Raw genomic sequence first — 22,435 nt, 5'->3', positions numbered from 1 at the left:
TTCTAGAACTAAGCCAAAACCTCCATCCAACTTTGGAAAATCTTATTTAGAGTCAGACTAACATTTTGTGAGCTCATGTCAGTGTTGGAAAATTGCTCCAGCTGAAAGCATGAGGGAATAGTTTTGCAAAGGAACCCCTGAGTTTTAGCCTGGTTTTATGATTTGCAGTAAGAAAAGGCAGAAAAGAAAACTAAGATCCTTGATAGAAAAAAAAATATAGAAGGGCTGAGTTGCATTTGCTGACAGAGCCGTTATTGTCTTTCCATTTCACAAAGAGCGGACAAGTTTCATGCTGTACTGGAAGCAAGAGTAAGGGTTTGCTTTACGTGAGCTTTACATTGGTGCACTTAGCAGATAGACATGGAAGACGGTAGCTCAGTCCTGCCCACAGCACCTTATGACTACAAAAGTGACAAAATCAATTTTATTGCTCCAGCCAGTATCCACATCACACCAATTACTCTTAAAAATCCTGCCAAAATGGCAGCTCAGCAGAGTCATGCTCAACTAGTAGGAATTCAGGTGTCAAACCCCACAAGGCACACAGGTGACACTGTTGTGGGCACCAACAAATTACTTTCCTAATGAAATTTTTTTTTAGGTTTTGTGTGAACTTTTGGGCACATCCAAGTCTGAGGCATCCAAGTCATTCGTGTTTCTGGGTCACTAGCTGCTCTTTATGTCCTACCAGTCCCTCTTTTTTTTCTTTTTCTTTTTTTGTTTTTAAACCTAGCCAAAAAAGTTAGCGGATAAATGACAGCTACTACTTTGTCCTTTTAGGAAATCATTGGCAGACATGGATTGGCATTTTGAAATGTATGGACATAGGTAGGAAGCCAACCAGACAGTATATTACTACTTTTTGTAACAAGTACTGATGTTTTGCTTCCATGAGTGTCCACATCTTTTTAAGTCACAAGTAAGAAGTGTGGTGTAATAAGCAAATATGAAGTCAGATGCTTTTGGCCATATAAAGCTACAAGGAAGAAGAAAAGAAGAGGTATGTGAAATTCATGACATCTGGGAAACACTTTGTATATGGAGTTTGAAGACAGTATACATTGCCAGCCTGGCAGAACAGACATAGACGTCCCAAACAGAAGCCTGAGAAAATAGAAAATCAGTAAGTATTAAGTTAATCCACAACGTACCTTTTCTGGGGGACCAGATCTGTTTGGAAGTTCAAGCCAAATTTGGGAAATGATTGTGAACACAGAGAAAAATTCAAAACAGAAATGTATAGCATATTCAAATATGCGTTGAGCAGAGGGGTTGGACTAGATGATCCCCAGAGATCCCTCCCAACCTCAACTATTCTATGATTCTGTGAAATGTTTTGCTTTGGTATTTTCTAAATGAAATGGTTTGGGTTTGATTTTTTCTTTTCCAAAATGAAAGAGGACAGAAATAACCAGTTTATAAAGCAACATCAGGCATTCTGTTTGGGACTGAATAAAAACATTTTGCAAAATTTAAGTATTTTCCTTCTAAATCCCCCTCAATTTTCTCCAAAGGAACCTCTGCTTTTAGTTTCATTAGACCTATGTTTATTTTTCGTATTTGGGGGGAGGGGTCAGAGAGCAAACCAAAAAACTCACCATTCATCCAGCTCTGCTCCCAACCCCTATTTTCTGTTTCACAGGTGAAAAACTGCAAAGATGATAAACCCTTTCAGATGCACCCCTATTTCTTCAGGGCTGAAGGTGCAGAGCAGGCGTCTCTGCAGCCAACAATAACAAACACTGACGCCAACCTTGTGCGTTTCCACGGCCATGGTGCCCCAGAGACCTCCTCTTTCATCCCCACGCTCCTCCCCTCCAAAGCCACCTCATCGCTGTCTCTTTGAGGTTGGGGAGGGAGGGACAGTTCAGATACACCCATTTCCCAATAGATTTTGTTCCAACAGGGAAGAAGGAGAAGGAAAAAAAAGAAGAAAAAGGTGTTTCTGCTCTTTTACTCTTTTCCCACCTTTCTTGTTTTCCTGAGTCTATTTACCTATCCCATGTGGTTACTGGTGGAAGAGAAACTATTTGGTTAGAGAGCAGAGGGAAGTAGCACAGGGAGCACCATTGCACAACTAGCAGCCACCAGGACCAAGCTAGTGTTCTCAGGGCTGTACGGGCAAAGCAGAGCAGTATTTTCCTATAAACACTAAAACCACTCGCAGTTAAGCCTTGTGCTTGGGCTGGCATGGGAGTATGTGGCACAGACAGATCACCTGCACCAGAGACTGACTCAAGTCCATCTAGGGTCGATGACAGCTTTGGCCAGCTGCATGCTTATGGCCAGCGCTGCAAAGGTGCTGCAGAGGTTGGTGGGACTGACAGGAGGTCGGAGGGGCACCCCCAAGAACATTCCGGGGGCAGGGAGAAGCAGGGTCTGAGCACCTGCAGGCTTTGTGGCAGCCGGGTGTCCTCTCCATGCCATGTGCCCATCTATGTCCCAGGCACGTTCGCTAGCACACAGCCCCATAATTGTGCCTGGGGCCCTGGCGGAGTGACCCCACAACGCACAGCAGACCTGCTCCACTATAAAATAGCTCTTGCCGAGGTAGGTAGAGTCCAGGGGATCATTTGCCTGTTTTCATTCTAAGGGTCTTGGAGTTACAGCTAAACCTCTGGCTCCTCTTAATATTTCACTCTCTGATAGAGCTGGTCAAAATGTTTCCAACTAGCAAACTTTTTCTGAAGAAAAATTGATATTATTAAGGCTTTTATTACTCTTATTAAGAAAATACCCATCCTGTCAATTAAAAAAAAGTAAATTTCAAAATCCCAAATTCTTTTTTGGTTTTGGTTGGTTGGTCGGTTGTGTGGTTTTTTCTTCTCTTAACTCCATCATCGCACTCTCCTCAGGACAGAGCTTCTGCACGCATCAGGGAAAAATGTCAAACCCCCATCACACTCAGATACCTGCTGCTGGTGAAATACCACTGCCGTGCATTTGCACAATACCAGTGTTTCACCTCTTTTATAGAAATAATCTCAGACCTCTGCTGCAAACATGAAGGAGCTTCACCGCACCTAGGAGGGAGGTCGGGATCGGTACAAATGGGGGAACAGGCAAGGAGTGAGAAAAATGCCAGCCTTAGGGAGGGGAGGCAGCAGAGCTCAGCTCATCATATTAGCACTTGTTTGCTCACACAGCAACACTTCAGTACAAAGAACCCCAAATCTTCATTATAATCTCACATTTTTGGACTAGGCTCCTGCGTATTCATTCCTATTGATTGACACGTGGAACAGCACACTTTGATCATCTTGTTAATCAGGTATTCTTGCAGCAATACGTGACGCAGTTTAAATAAGCCAGTTAAGTCCTTGTGTACATAAGGAAGCTATTATAAGAAAAGGCAATGATGAAACTACTTTTTGCAAGAAGTAACTAGAGATTGAGTACCTTATATGCTTTGGAAAATTTCACTTTGTTTATATCATTTTTCATGACTTTCTGCTCAGCATGACGTGGTGTTGTCCCACCAGCTGTGACCGGTTTGGCTTGAAAGTCAACATTTTGCAAACTGGCCTAGTGAAACCCCCTGAGGCTCTAAGCTTGCAGGGAACTTGGTACCTTCATTTTGAGGGGGCATGTCCTTTATATGGTGTGTTTTGATCATTCAAAATACTGACCACTCTTGAGGCTATCGATTAGAGGCACAGCAGTTCTTGGCAGATAGGACTGCTGAGTTACCATAGCCCTGTAGCATGCTTCAGCCAGAAAAGTCCTTCCTCTCTAAGGCACCAAAGGAGGAGACACCAGCGCTGCTACAGTGGAAGAGCACTGGTATCAAACAAGGCTGCCCAGCCCCAGATAGGCACCTTGCTGCACGGCTGACCTTGCTGCCCAACCTCCCAACAGAATTACATTTGCAAAAGCATCTGATTTGCAGAAATACTGATTAGCCGCAGCTCCTACTGATACCAGCAGGGACTACAAGCACTGGGATACTGAAAAATCAGAGCATCACCACCAGCCCATGCCTCTCTCCCCCCCATTTATAAGTGTGGCTCAGCCTCTTAGCGACCATAACTGAGTTTTTATGAAGCCCTTGGATGGGTTTTACTGCAAAACAAAGCTAAGAATGAACATGCACGATTACACCAGGACAATAGCCTAAACCTAACAATCGCTTCCTGTAATTGTCTGAGGCAGCCTGTAGAACAATCAATCATCTCATGATAAATCCTTGTTGGTCATTTACCATCATTAATCTATACTGTCAGAATGAATTAGGTGCAGAGCAGCATGTTAATTACAATGCAGATGACACTCCAGCTTTAATTATCATGACTTCAAAGTAAACAGTGTCAGTTAATCAACCTCAATCACCATAAATGGCCATTGGAGGAAAGTGCTACTCAGGGGACGGTACTGACCTCCAGCTTGCAGGGTCTGCAGTTACAAGGCTGGCATTATATCATTACTTTTCCAAACTGCTCTCTTTCTTTCCGCATTAGTCAGGTCTATGGGACACTTTTTCCACTGCCTATGACATGCCTTAAATTAGGGGTGACCAATTTTGTCAATATGTAGCAGCCTAGCTTTATTTATAGAACACTTCAGATTAAACAGCAAAAGCTCCCACTGTCCTTTTATGCCTTTTCATTTTGCATTTAACAGCTACTTATTCATTTTACTTACCAACTAGGGCTGTGTTTTTATAGCTTGTGGTTCCCATTTCAATATTATTTTATGCCATTTTCTGGAGGGCTAGGATTATGGAATAAACCTAAACACCTGGACAATTTGTAAGGCACTGGTAGAGCAGCTAGCAGTGTTGCAAAGGCCCCCAAATCCCACCAGACAAATGTAGCCCTTTTGTTATTGTAGGACATGAGGGAAAACTCTCAAACTGCATCAGATTCCTCCTGAGATCCTCCCTGTGAATCCCAGCCAGAGCAACCGGTCAACCTGCCTGCTGTTACCAGCATCAGGCTCCTGCAGAGGAGAACAGATAAAATTGTTCTCCATATCTCCTGCAGACAGGACAAGAGGAGGTGGGCTCACACAGCATGGAGACAGCATGGTAGGAAGAAATACTCTAATGCTAAGCTATAAAAGTGTTGGAGCGAGCTGCCCAGCAAGGCTGCGGGGTCTCCAGTAGCAGAGGCTTTAGAAGCCAGGGTATCCATTGCAGAGCCCAGGGCTCTCGCAGCCTCTGGGGTGCTGGGCCTCGCTCCAGTGTATTTCCTGCTGCTTGATACACCTTGTGAAAAAACACCCTCCATTTTCCCCAAAACTGGTGTGCAAAATGCAAAAGGCTGAGAAGATACAAGCAGCCTGTGAAATGTCCTGCTTTGCTCTCTCAAGGAGAGCAAACCATGGAAATAAGGAGTTACAGAAATAAACCAATAAAGTAAAATTAAGGTGGGGAATTTAATCACTCAGGAGACGGGAAATTCAAGGCTATGGTACCCATGGCAACTGCTATTTGTCCACAGTTTATGGAACATTAACCTTAACTCCATATGCGGAAACAGAAAAAAATTATGGGACATATCACGTATGAATGCATATTTCATGCAGAGGGTACTCTGCGAGGCCTACTGTGAAAGCAATAATTAAATTTCCTGACTGCAAAGCAGGTAGGTTCATGCACAAGCAGCTCTTCTGAGACACGAGCTAACGTCACCAGACGGAGCTCCCAGCTTGTCCCCACGGTGTAGGCAGGGAAGATTCAGTCTCAGTTTGGCCATAGTATCACATCCTGCCTTATAAGCTTCTGGCTGCTGTTCAGATTTTGTTTTGAAAATTGCCATCTGTTGATTTAGGGAATGTTGTGATGTTTCTTTCAGTTGTTCAGGTCAACAAGAATTCTGTCTTTCTTGTATGTTTTCTTTTAAGCAACTAAAGCAACATTCATCATTCAACAAGGCAGAAGTCCAGTTCCTGCTGGGTGATCAGTTTATTCAAATGTGAGAACCAGATTATTGCTGAGTTAGACAGCAAACAAGTTATCAAAACCTGAGAGAGTTTTGCGCTTGTCTCGAGCTGAATTTTAACCCTGGGTTGGGTGCAGAGGAGTCAGATTACTTACGGCAAAAGACAAAACCAAAGCCAGCCAGATAGACTGTGACCCTGTGGATGGTGTTGTCCTTGAAGTTTCATTTTTTTACATGATCTTGGACAATTGCTGACTGGTATATCTATTTTTGCTAAAATGTGGCAGACAAGAATTTATGAATATAGAAATCACAGCAGAAATATAACAGCTAAGACTAATTGCAATTTGGGAGGGGGAGCTATTTAAAGAAGTATTGGTTTAATAAAAATTACTTCTATCTTTTGTCACCACCATGGGACATGGAAGCAGGTGGTCTGCTTGGTTATGACCTCCCAGCCTGACTTTGAAGGTGTCATGTGTTATCTCCTCCCAGGACCAGAGGCAGGGTGAGGAGAGGCAGAGACCCCTCATGCCACAGCCTGCAAGGGAAGGACGTGTCTGCTCCTTTCACCTTCCCTGGGTGAAAACACTTGGCTTTAGGCAGAAACGGGCCTGAGCAGATCTCTCAGGCTCTGATGCCGTAGGAAAAACTCATCTCAGAGGCAGCACACCGGGTACCAGAGCTTGCAGGCAGCCAAAGCCAGCACCCAGCATCCCCCACATAGAATTTTTGAGCAGGAACGTGGCCAGACTCTAACCCAGCCCATCACTCTTAATAAAGTGATTTAACACATCCATGGCACCTACCAGCATGGCTCAGGTCTGACCTCTGTCACCACTTCATAGGCTGATAGGACGAGGCCAAAATCCAGCCATGCACACGGAAGGGCTGATGGAGTCAACAGAGCAGCAGCACGCTCCTGGCCAGGCTCAGATGCCTGTGTGCGTGCCCTGGGGCAGTGGGTGCCTTCACAGGTTCCCCATCCCTGCTCGGTAGGTTTGGGCAGCTCTGTGCGACCACGGCTGGGGGCTGTCGGCTCAGATGGGGGTCCCTGCAGAGGCAAGGATTGGAGCAGTATGAAACCAAATAAAACTCTCCTCCTGAGCAGCAGCGTCCTCATGCAGTGCTGTGCCAGAGGGCTTCCATCCAGTAGTCTTGGACATATTTTACCAAGTCAAGGCCACATTTATCTAGCAGCAATTCAAAGCAAGATCTCCCACTGCGGAGAAGATTGGTGTTTCTTTCACCTGCACTTCAAAATAAGAGTGCTCACATGAACTCCCTCTGCCGGAAAACCATCCCAGGGCTGTCCCAGACCACAGCCAACAGGCAAAGCCAAGCTGAAGGCACAGCTGAGACAGGCAGCCTGAGGACACTTGGCACAGCCTGGTTCACAGCTGTAACCTGGAGATGCAGTGAGAAGAAAGCAGTGGTGCCTCTCCATGGCTGACTTCGAGCTCAGGCCCAGGGGACCCACACTGTGCCCTGTGGGCCATCCACCACGACACGTGCTAGTCCACATTCTGCCCACCCTGCTCCTCCTTGCTGAAGTCTCTGAAAACCTGAAAGTCAGCTGAGAAACAGAGGCTGATAGCCCCTTACCAGCAACACTCAGCTCACAGGCTTGAAACTCCTTGCAGGACCATGAAAGCTAGCAAGAAATCATTTTACATGAAGGAAAAAAGCATAAGGTAGGCCTCTTGCAAATACCCACTGAGGGTGCCAGGGTCAGACCAGCTGATTACAAGCCACGTCATGACACCAGCATCCTTCACACAACATCCCGCTCCAGGGATGGGGAGGACTCTGAGCAGCAGTGCTGCCCTTCACTCCTAGAGACACAGGCACTCTCCTCCAGCAGCATTTGCCATCCATCACTAGTGCAAACTGCAGACCAGGCCCATGAGGGCTGGGCTGAAATTACTGACCTCGTTTCCAGAGAGCTGTTAGTAACCTTGGACTCTTCTCACTGTAAGCGTCTTAAGTATGAGCTATTCCTCAGCAGGGAGAAATCGGGATTTGATACTGCACAGCAATAAACAGCCGAACAAGCCAAATCTTGTAAAATGGCTCTGCATATGTTTTCACAGAAATCATGGCAGGTTCAGGAATTAATCTGGCCAGACACCACCGCAATATCTATATGTTAACCTCAGAAGGCAGGTTTGAACACTGCTGAAAAATCCCACCCTCCTAATGACTTCCATTTCTGAATCGCTGAACCACTGAAAGGGAAAGAAGTGCAGCGATGAGGTAAATGTGTTTACGAATGCATTATTGTTACCTTTCTACTCTAAGGGCTTACGGTAATGACTTTACCACCCATATTTATTGCTAATCAAGATCAGCACTGGGAGAGGAGGAGGAATCATTTCTGCCACAAAGTTTGTGCTAAGTCAAGACATTGTTTTTTCCTCATCACATGAAAGCCATAGCTCAGGCAGACTTTTTGCAGCCTGTTAATGGCTAGAAGTATCCCTTTTATACGCGTTTGCTCTTACTTCTTACAAGTGCTCACATTTTACCTGGCAGCTCTTCGTAGAGCAGCAAGCACAGCCTGAGCTGCAACCGAGCAGCAAAGTCAAAGCATTCAGCAAGCTCCGCTGAACCCATGTTTGACAAGTTTCCTCAAAAGCAGCACAAGCTACTTGCCAGCTAATCTTTCCAGCCTGCAGCTACAGAGCGAAGCGTGGCTGTGGACCTGTGTCAAAGGTACATTTGTTAACACATTTCCCCCGGAGTGCTAATTAACATTTACATCAAGTACTATGAGAGTGAAAAAGCTTCAACACAAACACACTGCAGGGAAACGCAAGGAGCAAATTCTCTCTCCCCCCAGATGCCACGTACTGTTTGCCCTTCACGAGCTGGTGAAAATCCAGTTTCTTTTGTAATCTTCCATTCTCTAAAATCAGATATTTCTGCAAGTTAATAACTAACCAGCTTCTTTTTATTTAAAAACCTACAAGTGCATTTAAAAGTCTGTGAAAGCAAGGCCCTGCTGGCACTGGTGCGAGCCAGCCTGCGTGCACGTCTCCGCGCTGACTCACAGTGCGCGCGCTCCCCAGTCTAATTACAGAAAATGACAATATTTTATGATTTTATAACAAACATAAATAAAAGGATCATCAACACACTTTCGCTTGCATCTTGAAATAAGATTGAACCCTCTTAAAGTAAACACTAAGATAGGGAACACAAACACAAATATTTGTAGCTGGATCTTCAGTTGCCACATTTTGGGACGCTGACAAAGAGGCTCTAATGAGTAACATTTGTACCCACAATAAGATGCAAGCAAAGTTATTTGCAAACACAAATTTGCACTTCAAAAAATGCGAAGGCAGTTGCTGAACAGCTGGTTAATGAGCTATTCTCAACTTTATTTCTCAATACTTATTAAGAAAAATGTGCTATCACATTGAAGTAAAATTTTTAAGACTGCACTATAACTTAAATATGGTTGAAAAAATCCTGTAGGTTTTTTCCGGGGGGGGGGGGGGGGGGGGCAGTTTTTTCCAGTTTTTAAAGGAAAAACTAGACAATCCCAGGTTTACAGAAGGAAAATTGTATTCTATGAGCCATGAAACAGTAGTATGTAAAACTTCACCTATTCTGTGAACTTTTAGGACATGAGAGAGTGTATATTATTATTCAATATATTGTATCCTGCCACAACCATGCACCCTGTCCAGGCTCCCATGAACTCACATCTAAGTGTCTAAAGAAGTGCCAATATTCTGTAAACAAGGCATACTTGCATTAAAAAATTTGACTGAGCAAGGGGTACAGCTGTATGCTACTTCCAGAAATCAGCTTCTAACTCACCACCTCCACAGAAATCAGGATCCAAGATGAATAATATATACTATGAAAACACAGACGGTTTGATTGCAAACGGGTCTAGAGCTCTGTGAACATATTTTGTTATTGTTGCCCACTTGCCAAATATTCGGGGTGAATAATTTTCAGCCTCAGTGTTTACAAACTGCTGTCATTGTTTTGTCCCTTTTTTCCCTTTTTTTTTTTTTTGAGTGTTGCTTGCTTCTGCCTTTTAATTGGATATCCAACTTTGTAAACAAGAAAATAGAATAACAAACAGTAAATGCAAAAGCAATTAATATTTTTGTTGGAGCTACTCAAGTGAAGAATCCTACACACTAATAAGAGCAACAGCGTGGGCAGTACCGCGGGACAGGCACCAAGTGATCAATGTTGAGCAGATGTTCCAACAGGACAAGGTGATTGTGTTTCTTTCGCTTGACTGGCTCGTGAAACCTAACGTATTTTCATTAGATACACACATTTCTGTATTCACTAAGAATATTTTTAAATGAGTAGCAAACACTCAGATATTTTGGAGATTGCTAGTTTCCTAAATTCTCTGTCTTAATTTCTAGTAATTCCTATCAAGAAAAGGCAATTTTGAGCTAAAATCTGAACTGGCACATTCCTGACATGATCTCCCAGAGTCTCTTTCTCCAAAGCACAAATGTCTGGACTGAAATCCTGGCCTCAGCACAGGCAATAGCAAAACTTCCACCAGTCCCCTCCAAAATTTGTCAAGACAAAAAAAAAACCCAGTATTTTTTGGGAAACTGAAATGGAGGTAGAATGCCCAGCTCCCAAAACACCAATCGTTTAATCTCATGTAACAGGATGAGGTTAATATAAACATGCTAACCTGTCCAAATTGGAAATCTTTCAGATTTCAAGCACAGGAAACAACAAGGGTTGGTTTTGTTGTTGGTTTTTTTTTTCAGACAGGATGTCAGAGTTACCCCTGTGGTTATATGTGAGCTGAGGACAATGTTGTTACATGAGATCAAATTACAAACACAAGCAAACAGAAAACAATCTCCGAACGTCACTGTTCAAGAGTTGACAAGAAGCACAGCTGAGCCATTAGGAAGGTTAAATGCTCTCGAGCGAGCTCTGGGAGAATATGAGGAGTTTGCTGCTGGACATCGCGTTCCATGCAGTTAAATTGTCAATTTGTTTGCCCAAGTTAATGCTTATCTTACCCTATACTTGCTGTGGTTTTAATAAACATGTTTGACCTGCAAATCTTAAAGCAGTGGCTTTGCTAAAGTTATAAGAAGTTTCTGGATTTTCCAAGCACCTAAGAAAACTATTTTGGTAGTTTCCACAGCACAGAAACCTGTAGTTACTCAGATATTTGAAACTTCCAGTGAGGTGGATGACAGTTGCTTAACCACACACATTACCATTTCATTTCTATTTCTAATGTTTAGCACAAACTTGCTCTTAGGAATTTCTGAAGTTGTTTACAAAGGCTGATGCAGAGGTTGTGTACAGTCTGATCCAAAGGCAATGGTTTACTGAAGTAACTTGTAAACAGCAGAAAGATAAAATATTTTCTGTAACTGGGGGAAAAAAAAAAAGAAACAACAAAAAACTCCTCACCTTGCACCAAGGACCATTAGAGACAGGGCTGGTTTCCAAAATATCTGTTCCTTCATTTTCTTCCATGTCTGATTTGTTGAAAAACTTTGGTTTCCAATGAAAAACATTAAATCACCCTCCAAGCAAAACCAAACCAAACCATGCAGGCTCTAGTATTCCAGTTTGCGAAAGCCCTGCTGTACGCCACACGCCAGTTTTATGGTCACTGGTCTAATCCAAGGTTGCAGACCCCGGTTCCTTGCTAGATTTCACAGAGCTTGGCCTTTCTTTTAAGCCTTGATAGCTCCCCTTGTCAGGCATTTCTGTCCCTCAGACCTTCCTTGCAGATCCAGGTTGCCACATAACAAATGGCAAACGTTTATGGCTTCCTGGGCACTATAGGAGAACTGACACTGAACCCTCTGATCATCTCAGAAGAAGCCTGACAACGGAGTGCAATACGTGGCCACACCTCTCTGCCGCCAGAGCTGGCCTAGACCATAAAATCAGAAGCAAGGTCACCCAGCAACCAACCATTCCACGTCACTACAGTAATAAAGCCAACTTACATTCGACTTATTGCTTGGGTAGATAAATATTTTTATTAGATGAAAGAAACCCAGAGAAGATGGCGGGGGGCTGACTGTTCTGAGCCGAGACACATTCATTTTGATCAAAGCAAAGCTCTCAACATATGTTTGTGGGCCACGTACAAACCCACAAAGCTCTGTTTGCAAATCCCATTGGGGTCAAACCCTTAAGCACACCTCCCTAAGGGCAAGAAGACCTGTGTGCCCGGCAGGCTGGGTGAGTGGCTAACCCCTGCAGTAGAGACCATGAGCTCCTATCCAGGTGCCAGCAAGACTTCCATCTGCCACGTGCTCAGCTTAAAAAAGTTCCACTCTCAAAAGTCTTCATAAAACAGGGATGAATTTACAAAATGGCCCTCAGTTCCCTGCCAGAGTCCGTAAAAATCAGGCTATACCATCAGGCTGCCTAAGGAAGATTTCTCAAGCAAATGGATTATTTTTCCTAGGGTGTGGAGCAACCACGTACGTGCTCAATTTAGAAAGTGTCTTTTCTCTCCAGACACACCGTATGTGTTATAGAAAGGGGCTACAATAAATATAAATAAAAGCAGGTAACAAAAGATCGATCCTCTTTGTTCTGTTTACACTGTGTATCAGGTAGTGCCATTGCAGATAGCCAGTGCCCTAAAATTTCGAAACTGACTGTGATCCCTGGCATCTATTTAAAGACACACATGGCTTCGTATTCAGTGCAGCTGCTTGGCCTGCTCAGGAAAGGTGTCTCTTTAAGAATCCCCCAAAACAAAGGAGTCCAGGGTCACTGGCTACTCTGGAAAAGTAAGGCCACTTTTTCCTCTCTCTGATATGTGACTTTTCTTGCTGAACAATTCTTTATAAATATCTATATGGCAGGAGACAACTTTTTTTTTTTTTCCAATTGTGCAGAAAGATTAAAGTTAATTCTGTCAAAATATAAAAAAATTAATCAGATGTTAATATTGGCAGCATCATTAAAAGTTAGTGGTACACGGATCTGATTTTTAGACCTTTTTCTGCCACTGAAGTACAAAGTGCCTAAGTGATTTGCTCAACATCACATGCTCGATTATATATACTCATAGTTTCATTAATCAAATTGGATTTCATGAGATATTTCTCAGCAGTTTAATTAAAATTGGTCTTTAAGGAGTTTCAGATCACATTTTACAAAATTGTCAGTAGCTAGAAGTGTCTAGGCTATGATATGAATAGTTACAAGTCCTCAAACACTATGAGTAGTGTATGTCTAACAGTGAGACAGGTGTATGCATTGTTGATTACATATTTATTTCAAAGAAGTGAAGTCAAATGTGACAAACAAAATAGGCAAGAAGTATAAGGGCACAGATGTCTCTTTATGGAGAGACAGCAAAGCGAAGGATAAGAGTGCAGATTTGGAAACCAGCAACCCAGTCTGTCTTTGCCATTGATTCTGTGATTTTGAGAGATAAATCAGAAGTTCCATGCCTCAGTTTCCCTACCTGTGCTGCATGACCAGCAGTACTCAGCACTGCTATCTCACAAGAATGGCTGGCTGTGAACTGAAGATATTCAATATCTTCATCAAACTTGCATCTCTCTGTGGAGATGTAGACTCCTTCTATCATTTGCCCACACAAGCCCAAGGGAAGGCAAAGTTGACTTATCCCCACAGGGCACGGGCACAAGTGTAACACCATCCTAGCCTTCACCCAGTGGCCAGCACAAGCCTACGGCCCTGGAGGTCCCGAGCACGTGCTCACTCCACTGCCGCAGCACAGCTGAGCAAGTTTTGCCTAGTTTAAAATAATGTGAGGCTCACGTGAGCTCAGTATGCAAACCAGCAGATAACCACTGAGGTACTTCCATCCCAGCTGGAAGATTCTGCTGCACACAGACTGCTGCTGCAAACATTCACCAGGTTTAATTCTCACTCTCTGTGATTTCATATGCCACGGGGTCATTTTCTGAGAGCTAAAGAGCTTTCACAGCACAGAACCCTACAGTCTCTCAAGAGCCGATCCTGGCTCACCGTTGCAGCCCTGACGGCGCCTGCATGGGGCAGCCTTGGCCAGCCCTCCCTGCCCAGCTGGGAGTCAGCGCGACCTCAGGCGGGGTGTAAGACAGGGAATGGAGTGGGGGGGAACTATCCCAATCTTTGCCCCAGCTATTCACAAGGGCTGTTTATTACAGCAGCTTCAGGGACTCTGTTTTCCACCACTCCTTTTACTCTCTCGGGCAAAAATATCTGATCGCTAATTGCCTACTGAATTCTAAGACAGCAGGCAAGGGGCCTGCCTGAAATATCAAATTGCTTTGCATTTTGGGTTTTTTCTCTGGTTTCTGTTTACAGGTCACCCATTTAGTGACATATTAGCTATGTCCCAGAGTAAGCGAAACTACCCTTCTGAAGTTTGCTTGCATTAAATAGCAAGCAAAAGTGCTGTATCTCATTATCCACGTAGGTGTCCATGCTACGTCTTCTGCTTTGATGACATTCTGTGGCAGTAATTTTCACAGGTTTTTTTGTTTTGAATTGGCCATTTCCTAATTTAAACAGAGCAATCAAAGGAAACACTTTCCCCATACGCAGCATAACATAAGATAAACTTTCCTATGGTTGCTGTGGAGAAGCAAACTCACAAGGTTTTCAGCTTCAGCCTTTAGTGTAAACCAGACATCTGTTCCGAGTTGTGTCAGATCACAGGAAGGATAGCCCACAGCTTGGTTTACTCCAGACTAATTTAGGAAATCAGGACTCTCCCCATGGATTAGTCACTAACTTCTTGGGCAATGACAGGCCAGACACATTTGTCTCTGCAGCTCAGTGGTTTTCCCCTGTAAAACAAGGGTGACAGCTCTTCCCCACGTCAAAAGGTGACTTGCGGCTGGAGGATCTAGCCCCAATAGCAAACCAGAAGCTCAACTTTTCAGCCCATTTGTACATCTGCAGTCCTGATGTCAAAGTCCACCAGGAAAGGAAAGAAGAGGAAAAAGAAAAGGGAAAGTGCAGATGGGTCTAAAGATGGCTTTGAAGTACAGCCCAGGAGTGGAGATCAGGAAGTGAGAGCTGTAATTGCAGCTGGGTATCAGTTTCCTTTTTTATTTCAGGAGAGCCCACAGCATGGTGCAGTTTTTCTCTCTCCCTCAGAAAACAGGCAGGAACAACACTTACCTCTGCAGGAGAACAGAAGGAGCTGTTAAATCGAAGGAGCCATAGAGACAAAACAACTCTTTGCATTTCTAATGCAGAGGCAAGTAGAAACCATCATGAACATGTCTGAAATGACTGTTATTTCTTCTGGACCAGCAGGGAAAGCTAAAAACTATTTCTCATTGTTTCCTAAGGAAATTGCACTGTATTACTTGTGAGCTCTGCCCGAGTTCCTTGCACTAGGGCCAGCTTCAAGCAAACTCAATAGAGAGGCGATGTCAAGTTCACAAAAATAGGTGGTCCAGCAGATGGAAGAGATCCAGCAAATGCCACGCAGAGTGAAAGACTCCCAGACAAGCTCACGCCATCAACAAGACCGATGTGAGACAGCACACCAGAGGGAAGCTGCCAGTGCTGCAGAGATGGTACATTTGACTTCAGGCTGGGCGCAGGTTTATTCCAAGCTGCCTCAAACCTGGCCATACTGGGCCATCAGTGACACCCCGATGCTGTTCATACCTCATCCAGCTGAACGCGTGGTGGGTGCAAGCACAAAACTCAGACCTCAGGTCCTCCAGGGCTTTGGCCTGAGCCCTGATAAGGCTGCCTGTTACAGAGGCTGCCCTGGCCTGTCCATAACAAGCTGCTGCCACAAGCAAACGTGTCAAAACAGGCTAATTAACATCCCACTGTAACTTTAACACTAGTAGTCAACACTAAACAAAGGTTTACATTTTTTTCCTTCCTGAGATAAGCTGCAAGGCAGGGATCAGGGCTGCTGTGAGAAAACATGGACTCCTGGTGCAGTGAAATAAACCTGTTTGTTCAAGTTAGAAAAGGTTTGTGAGCTGAACTTGGGGGCCAAGTTATCACAGAAATGACTGTGTCTTGAAAACCATTGCAAAGGGTTTAGGTTTTGGTATTTGCTAGGCATACCTTGAGTGTTTGGCCATTATAAATCTCTTCTTGTTTAAGAAAGAAATCTCATTTTGCATCATACTGTGCTTATCTTTTAGCAAAAGCGGGGACAGGATCTGAATATGCTGGTGTTTGCAGACGGCAGTGGTGCAGTACAGCTTGTCTCTTAGCTTCACAATGAAGAAAATGAGCTACAATTGTGAAATCATTGCATAACAATTGATAAGGACAACCACTGCAATCCTCTTCCCTGCCTCTTCTTGGCCAGTGTCCCACTTACCACACATTACTGGATATATAGAAAAGAGAATGGCAATGTGATTAAAGTACAAGCCACACACATAAAAGCCATAGACCATCTATCTCCACATCTTGTCTGATTTCCTCTTTCACTATGGCCAAGTAACTCAGTCCTTGCAATTCTTTTTTTTTTCCTCCTTTCGTGACTATATATACCATCCTTCTGACAGCCCTTGAGTTCTCCCAAGGAATGGGGCTTTGTAAATAGGGCTGGGGGAAGGGGCTGGAGAGACCTATCCCTTCAAAACAAAGTCACAGCAGGTACATTGAACAAGGTGCTGCAGGGGACTCTTTTAGCAGGCCTTTGCTTTGCAGAAGAATGAGGTTTCTCCTTGCCTTGTTTCAAATCAAGACAGCCACTCTCATTTCACCCTTCTTTTCAGGAAGTCCCTATGGTACCGCAAATACCTTGCAACATGAGATATCAGCCATCCCAAGAAAAGTCCAGCCCATCACAAGATCAAAGAAATTTGTTTCAAACTTTCTTGCCCAGAAAGGAAGGACGGATGCATACAATTCCTCAGTCTTCAAAAATAATGATTCTTGGGAACAGCAAGCCCACACACCCAGAAGAAGTCACTGTTGCCACTACTCTACTGAAGGATGTGATGACCATCTTTTCCCCATGAGAGGAAAAGGCTGTGGTAAACCAAATATTTTTATATATTAAGTATTTATCTAAACTACTGACATCATAAAGTGTTAAGTAATTGTACTTTTAACAATTTTATTTTTTTTAAAAAGTGTTATTACTTGCTATTCTACATGGATGTCACCCACCCAGTGGCAATCACACTGTTCATTAGTCAACTGCAGAAAAAACCTTACAGTTCAGGTATAATTTTTACATGAGCTGTGTAACAGAGCCCGGGTCACTGAACTGTAGCTCCCTTGAACACAGTTCAGTATTACAGCTAGCTAGGACCAAACTCTACCCAACATCCTATAAACATCAAGCAGATCACCTAACAGTTATTTCAGTGCCTTGCTGACTCAGAGATAATACAAAGAAAAGAGTAAAGAGGATAGATTGTGTTTGAATTTAAATTTGCTGTTCAAAAGTGCATCACTGATGTGCTATCAAGAGGAGATTTCAATTTGCAGAAGAAATAACGTGCAAATCACAAGCAATTGCTCCTTCTGTAGAAACTTAAATTGTATTTTGTCCTAATGACTTGGAATTTCTTAAGCGTAATGCGAATAGCTTCCAGTTCCTCTTAACTCTTTGTTCTTCCAAATACATTTTATATTTCTAAAAGCAAGGAGTATATTTTCATTAACAAAAGGAAATATTCTGAACAGTAATCTGAGGGAACAGGAACTGCTGAGATAAACCACATCACCCACAGAAATCTCACCTGTATTGTAGCTCAATAAAATAACAACATTTGGCCTTAATTTCCTGTAGAAAGGGAAGCATAACTGAACCCCAATGAGGGACTGAAAATAATGGGTAATGACCCTATAAATGTATGGCTTTTGGGTCATAGTTTTAAAATTAATGGCTATGTCATGACATTTTTTGTGGCACTCAGCCCATGTGAGGGAGGTTTCAAAAAGCAGAGTTCAATCCTCATTTGGCCCTAATGCAATTTCTGACACCCTATACAAACCTAAACACAGCCAGCCATTAAGGAAATGTCTGACTCTGTCCTTGCACTCCACAGCAATTGCTTTCACATATGTAGATACGTACTTTTTGATGCTGAGAAATAGTACTTTATGTATGATCAAAGAAATTATATCTACAGGTGAAAAACATTTTGAGATGTTTTCACTTACTTTTTGATCAAAATGTCAACAGGAACAAGATGAATAAACAAAAACTGTTCTAAAACATCCCTTGGGTAGACTGGAGGAAAGCTACTAGCACCACAGCAGCACCCTCTCTAGTGCTGCTGTCATTGGGATTTGGCAGCACTTCCTAGATAAAATTCATTTTTTGGTGTCAGGACGCAACTTCACTTGTTCTGGAGTGGATGGTTCCTGACATCTCCATGCTGGCCAAAATCTGGCATACAGGGCCCTGACTGCTGAGCGCCCTGCGCTCATCACATCCCATGGGCTGCAGGGGGCCAGGCCCTGGCATGGGTGGAAGCCACCATGGACCCATGAGTGGGCATTAGTCCCCGTTAGTCTGTGCAAACCGCCAAATAGGTGCTCAAGCTCATTGCAAGGCTGTGGTTTTGGGAAGGGGTTTCCAACAGGCATTCCCTTTCCTACACCTCCCTTACTTCATGGGGATTTACTCTGTAAATGCTTGCCTGGCCTTCGAGGGTCTCACAGAGGCAATGCGAACGGTTATCTAACGGTGAGCTCTTTGTAGGGTGTGTGCCTCAGTGAAGGTTTCATTGACACAGAGCTCTCAGTAAGGGCAGAATATCAACACCATCTTGTGGACAAAATGAGACATAGATGGCTAAGGAGACAAATCCATCTGTACAAACAAATGTTTGAATAAAGAGCTGCAATTACTTAGGATCCTTATGCTGTGTTAACAGCACCTACAGCACAGGATCTCCTAAATGATGGGAATAAAGAGCAGTGCAAAGGCAGAGATTATTTTTTGATTGTTCAGTGGAAAAGAAATGAGATTACTCCCACAGATTTCAAATGACGCAGAGATGCAACCCCAAAACTAACTACTGTCAATCACAACAAAATAGGTGCATAAGTCGAGGTTCATAAACCACTAAAAATTCATCTGCCACAGTAGTGAACATAAAATTAAGATACGGGGGCAAGGCTGAGTATGTAAAAACAGTGGGTGACATACCATACTTCAGAGGGGGAAGGTTATGTATGACTTTAAAAAAACCCCCACTTACTGCTCTCCTGAAGTCATGGAGGAGCTGCAGGGCAGCCAAGCCACAATGACCACCTTTCCTCCACCTCACTCCCTGCAGCTGTAGGGAAAGTCCAGGAGGAATTAATGTTGCCTCAAGTGCTACACACAAACACACCCATCCAAAGCCATTAACAACTCAGCCTTCATCCCCTCACGCTGCTACTTGTTATCCTTTGTGCCTGGGAAGCTGGGATGCAAGATCCTACTAAATCAGACAGAAAGAAGTCCCAGGCAATGGTGAAAACTCTGCATCTCAGCCCAGCTATGCTCAAAGCCAACTGGATCTTATAGTCAGAGCTGTAGCAGGGGTCAGGCAAGAGATCATCATGTCCATTATACTGTTTCTGCTGTGCTGTCAAAGATGTGGGTGCATGTAAGTCCCATAAGGTGCTTCTGTCTATGTTTAAGTACAGAACTACCTTTTATTATTTGGCCCTAATAATTCTGAGTGCCTCACATGCAGTTCTCAGAATCTGCCTTTCTCCAAGTGCAAGGCTACAGTTATGGTCACACTGGGTTTGTCACTTCAGCATCTGACACTCCAGCCAGATGAGGCAAAGATCCAAAACTCCCCAAAGGGAAGGACTAGAATGTTAAAAAAAAAAAAAAAAAAAAAAAAAAAAAATCCTATTTCATGGTAGCTCTGCTCTAAGGCAGTAGGACAGGTGTATTACACTTCAGGAAAAAACACCAATGAGATGCCAACACAGAAACACAAAGTAGTATTTCTACACCTGTTTCTACATGGGAACCCACAGAAGCACAGTTCAGTCTATCAGATCCCTAAACTATTATCCACATAGGTAACAGATAGATCAATGCACCTGAGGGAGCTACCTTATTCTCTGCCAGTTCCTCCTCCTGCTTATCCCTGCCAGCTGGAATCACTTTCATGTTATCCTGTCTGGGTCTCAGCCAAATAGCTTCCCCCTCATTCTTGTCCTTCAAGGCATAGAGGGAGCAGGGAGATGGTGCAAACTGTTACAGAGCATGCATTGGATTTGCCAGTCTATTTTTTGAGGGGCTGCCCAATTCATCACACTACCAAGCTTATGAAAATAACACAGCAGTAAGAAACTATTTGGAAGGTTCTGTTTCTCATTCATATATCTGACTTCATTAACTCATAAATTGTGACAATTTGCTATAAACTAATGAATGAACCACTAACTTGGGACATCATTCATTATCATAAAGCTATTTCCTGCCTGCTTAATTAAGCTCTGAGAATGCTCTAGCAGAAGGAAAGCAGAAGCAGACCCTCTTGGGAAGTGATAAATGCCAGAGGCTGAGGGGCATCCTGGCAGTTCCAGCACAGCTAAACACATTGGGTTCTCTCCCTAGCAGGGATAAAGAGCCTCAGCCAATCTGGGAGGCTGGAACAGGGAATTCAACTCCAGCAACATCTTAGACTATCAGAAATGTCTGTGGATCCAACAATCTAATTTCTGCCAGCACTGCATAAAACCAGAGGAAAAAAAACCCTGTATTTCCCAGTGGGCCTAATTTTTGATTTAAAACATGAGATTAATTTTATATGGAGTAATGTAGACATCAGCCTACCCTTCTTAAGCATTGACAGAGTAGATGCAGAACTGTCCACCAAATTGCAGTTTGGGTTATTAATCATACGGATGCCAAAAAATAGAACCAAATGAGAGTGTTTTAACCTAGACAGCAGAAGCATTCAGGAGATACCAAACAACCATTTTCTGCTAGCATAGACACAGCCTGAAGCAACTGACTGGAAAGAACCATTCTTTCTCTTCTGCACACTAAATAGGGCAAAAAAATGCCCTGTCCTTCCCCCACTTGATATTGTATCAGCACTTTGCATTCCCAACCATGAACTACAGATACACAGCAGGAGTCTATCCCTGCCTCAAAGACTTTACCTGCTTTCCACATCCTCTCTGGTTTGGTGCTGGTACTTTAAGAATTGTATCTTATCTAAAAAACAGACATGAAAAATCCTTATTACAGGCATCTATGCAAATACACATAGCTTCTCATAACCAGTGAGCTTACTACAGCTGAGTTTCAGGAGCAAAATAGAAGGAAAATCCCAGCTGCCCAGGGCTCCTGCCCAGGCAGTGGTTAGCTAATTCCCTGCAGCTGAGTTTAGCCCGCCCTGAAAAACTCTGTAGATTAGGCAAGTGATTCATCACCTTTCCTTACACTTATGGCTCTAACTGATGCAGTGTTTTAGGCCTCCCAGTCAGGTCTGTGTTTCTGCTGCTTCTTTTGATGGTGCTGTCTATTTTGAAAGCTGAAGCTGACCTTCTGCCAAGCAATAGCAAGTATTTAAGGCCTTCTCAGCCAGTGAAAAATGAATTATGGAGAACTGCAGCCTGGAAAAGAGATGGTCAAACACCATCATGCCTGCTTCCTCTGGCCAATAGCATCCTGTTGCCCACATGTAATTTGGCCTCAAAAAGTTGCTTGTAATTAGATATCAAAGCAGAAACCAAGCCCTTCTGTTTCTCACCGTAGATCTCTATTTCCAGGGTCTCGTCTAACCAAAACCAACTGTGACACAGGCTGACCTCCCTCTCTGCAAGAATAAAAATAACTCAGAAGATTATATGTATCAGTATTATGTGGTGGCATCCACCATAACAATATTATATATCATGTTCCCTTCATCATCCCTCTTATGGTTTTGCTGTCTCTGTATCGCTCCCTCTTGAATGGGTTACTGGGGAAAATGTTGCTTCTCATTCAGTGTTTTTCAAGTTCTTCTACTATAAAGAAAGCCCACTAGAGCTTTAAAATTTACCTTTGAACTTTTTTTATCATTGCATTGTCCACTTCATAAATTCTCTCCTATAGCAGCACAATCATATCTGCAAATACCACTGATAGGACAGAAGAAATTGAGAGACACAGTAATTTTACATTTGGTAATAGACATGCATATCCACCGCAGGGACGTTTGTAAACATACTTGATAATAAATTGTCATACTCCCTGCACTGGTGGGAAAATATTGCAGTTCCAGGAAAGGTACAAACTTTGTCCTCCCTGGTCTTGTGCTGCAGGAGACAGACACAGGGTTTCTAAATAGTCTGCAGCACTTTTGCAGGCTGGAGCAGTTTCCAGACACTTACTGTTTAACTGTTGCTATACTCCATGGAGTACCTCAGTGTGGTTGCCTTTTAACCTATGTGGAAACAGACTGGCTAACTGACCAAGGTCAGTGAAGGAGTCAGGGCTGAGAAGGTCTCAAAAATATTCACACCACCAAATCCTCTGTCCCAAAATGATGGTAGTAACACTTCCTCGTGCCAGTGCATTTCTGCTAGTGTGTCTCTCCTGTCTGTATTCTGATACTGCTACTGAAATCGGTAATGCTGCTCATCTGCAACAACTCCCC

At 43.4% G+C, this 22,435-nt stretch overlaps 1 protein-coding gene and 1 long non-coding RNA gene across 3 annotated transcripts in view; one reads left to right on the top strand and one right to left on the bottom strand.

Moving 5' to 3' along the window:
• PDE8A (phosphodiesterase 8A) overlaps positions 1 to 11,735 on the bottom strand; it is a 157,616-nt gene extending 145,881 nt beyond the window's left edge. The window contains exon 1 of one of the 2 annotated variants that reach the window (XM_075765129.1): positions 11,313 to 11,735. In XM_075765129.1, coding sequence (XP_075621244.1) covers positions 11,313 to 11,378 — 66 coding nt within the window. In that variant the 5' untranslated portion in view covers positions 11,379 to 11,735. Of the gene's footprint in view, positions 1 to 1,598; positions 1,750 to 11,312 lie in introns of those variants that run through there. The other variant, XM_075765131.1, reaches the window with a different exon arrangement.
• LOC142603577 (uncharacterized) lies at positions 842 to 21,809 on the top strand. The gene is made up of 3 exons (XR_012837519.1): positions 842 to 1,123; positions 16,595 to 16,855; positions 21,567 to 21,809. It is a non-coding gene; the product is annotated as an uncharacterized LOC142603577 (long non-coding RNA).
• Positions 21,810 to 22,435: the final 626 nt, after the last annotated feature.

This window comes from Balearica regulorum, chromosome 12, assembly GCF_011004875.1.
Source record: "Balearica regulorum gibbericeps isolate bBalReg1 chromosome 12, bBalReg1.pri, whole genome shotgun sequence".
Classification (NCBI taxonomy): domain Eukaryota; kingdom Metazoa; phylum Chordata; class Aves; order Gruiformes; family Gruidae; genus Balearica; species Balearica regulorum.
This window is presented reverse-complemented; position numbering and strand designations above follow the sequence as displayed.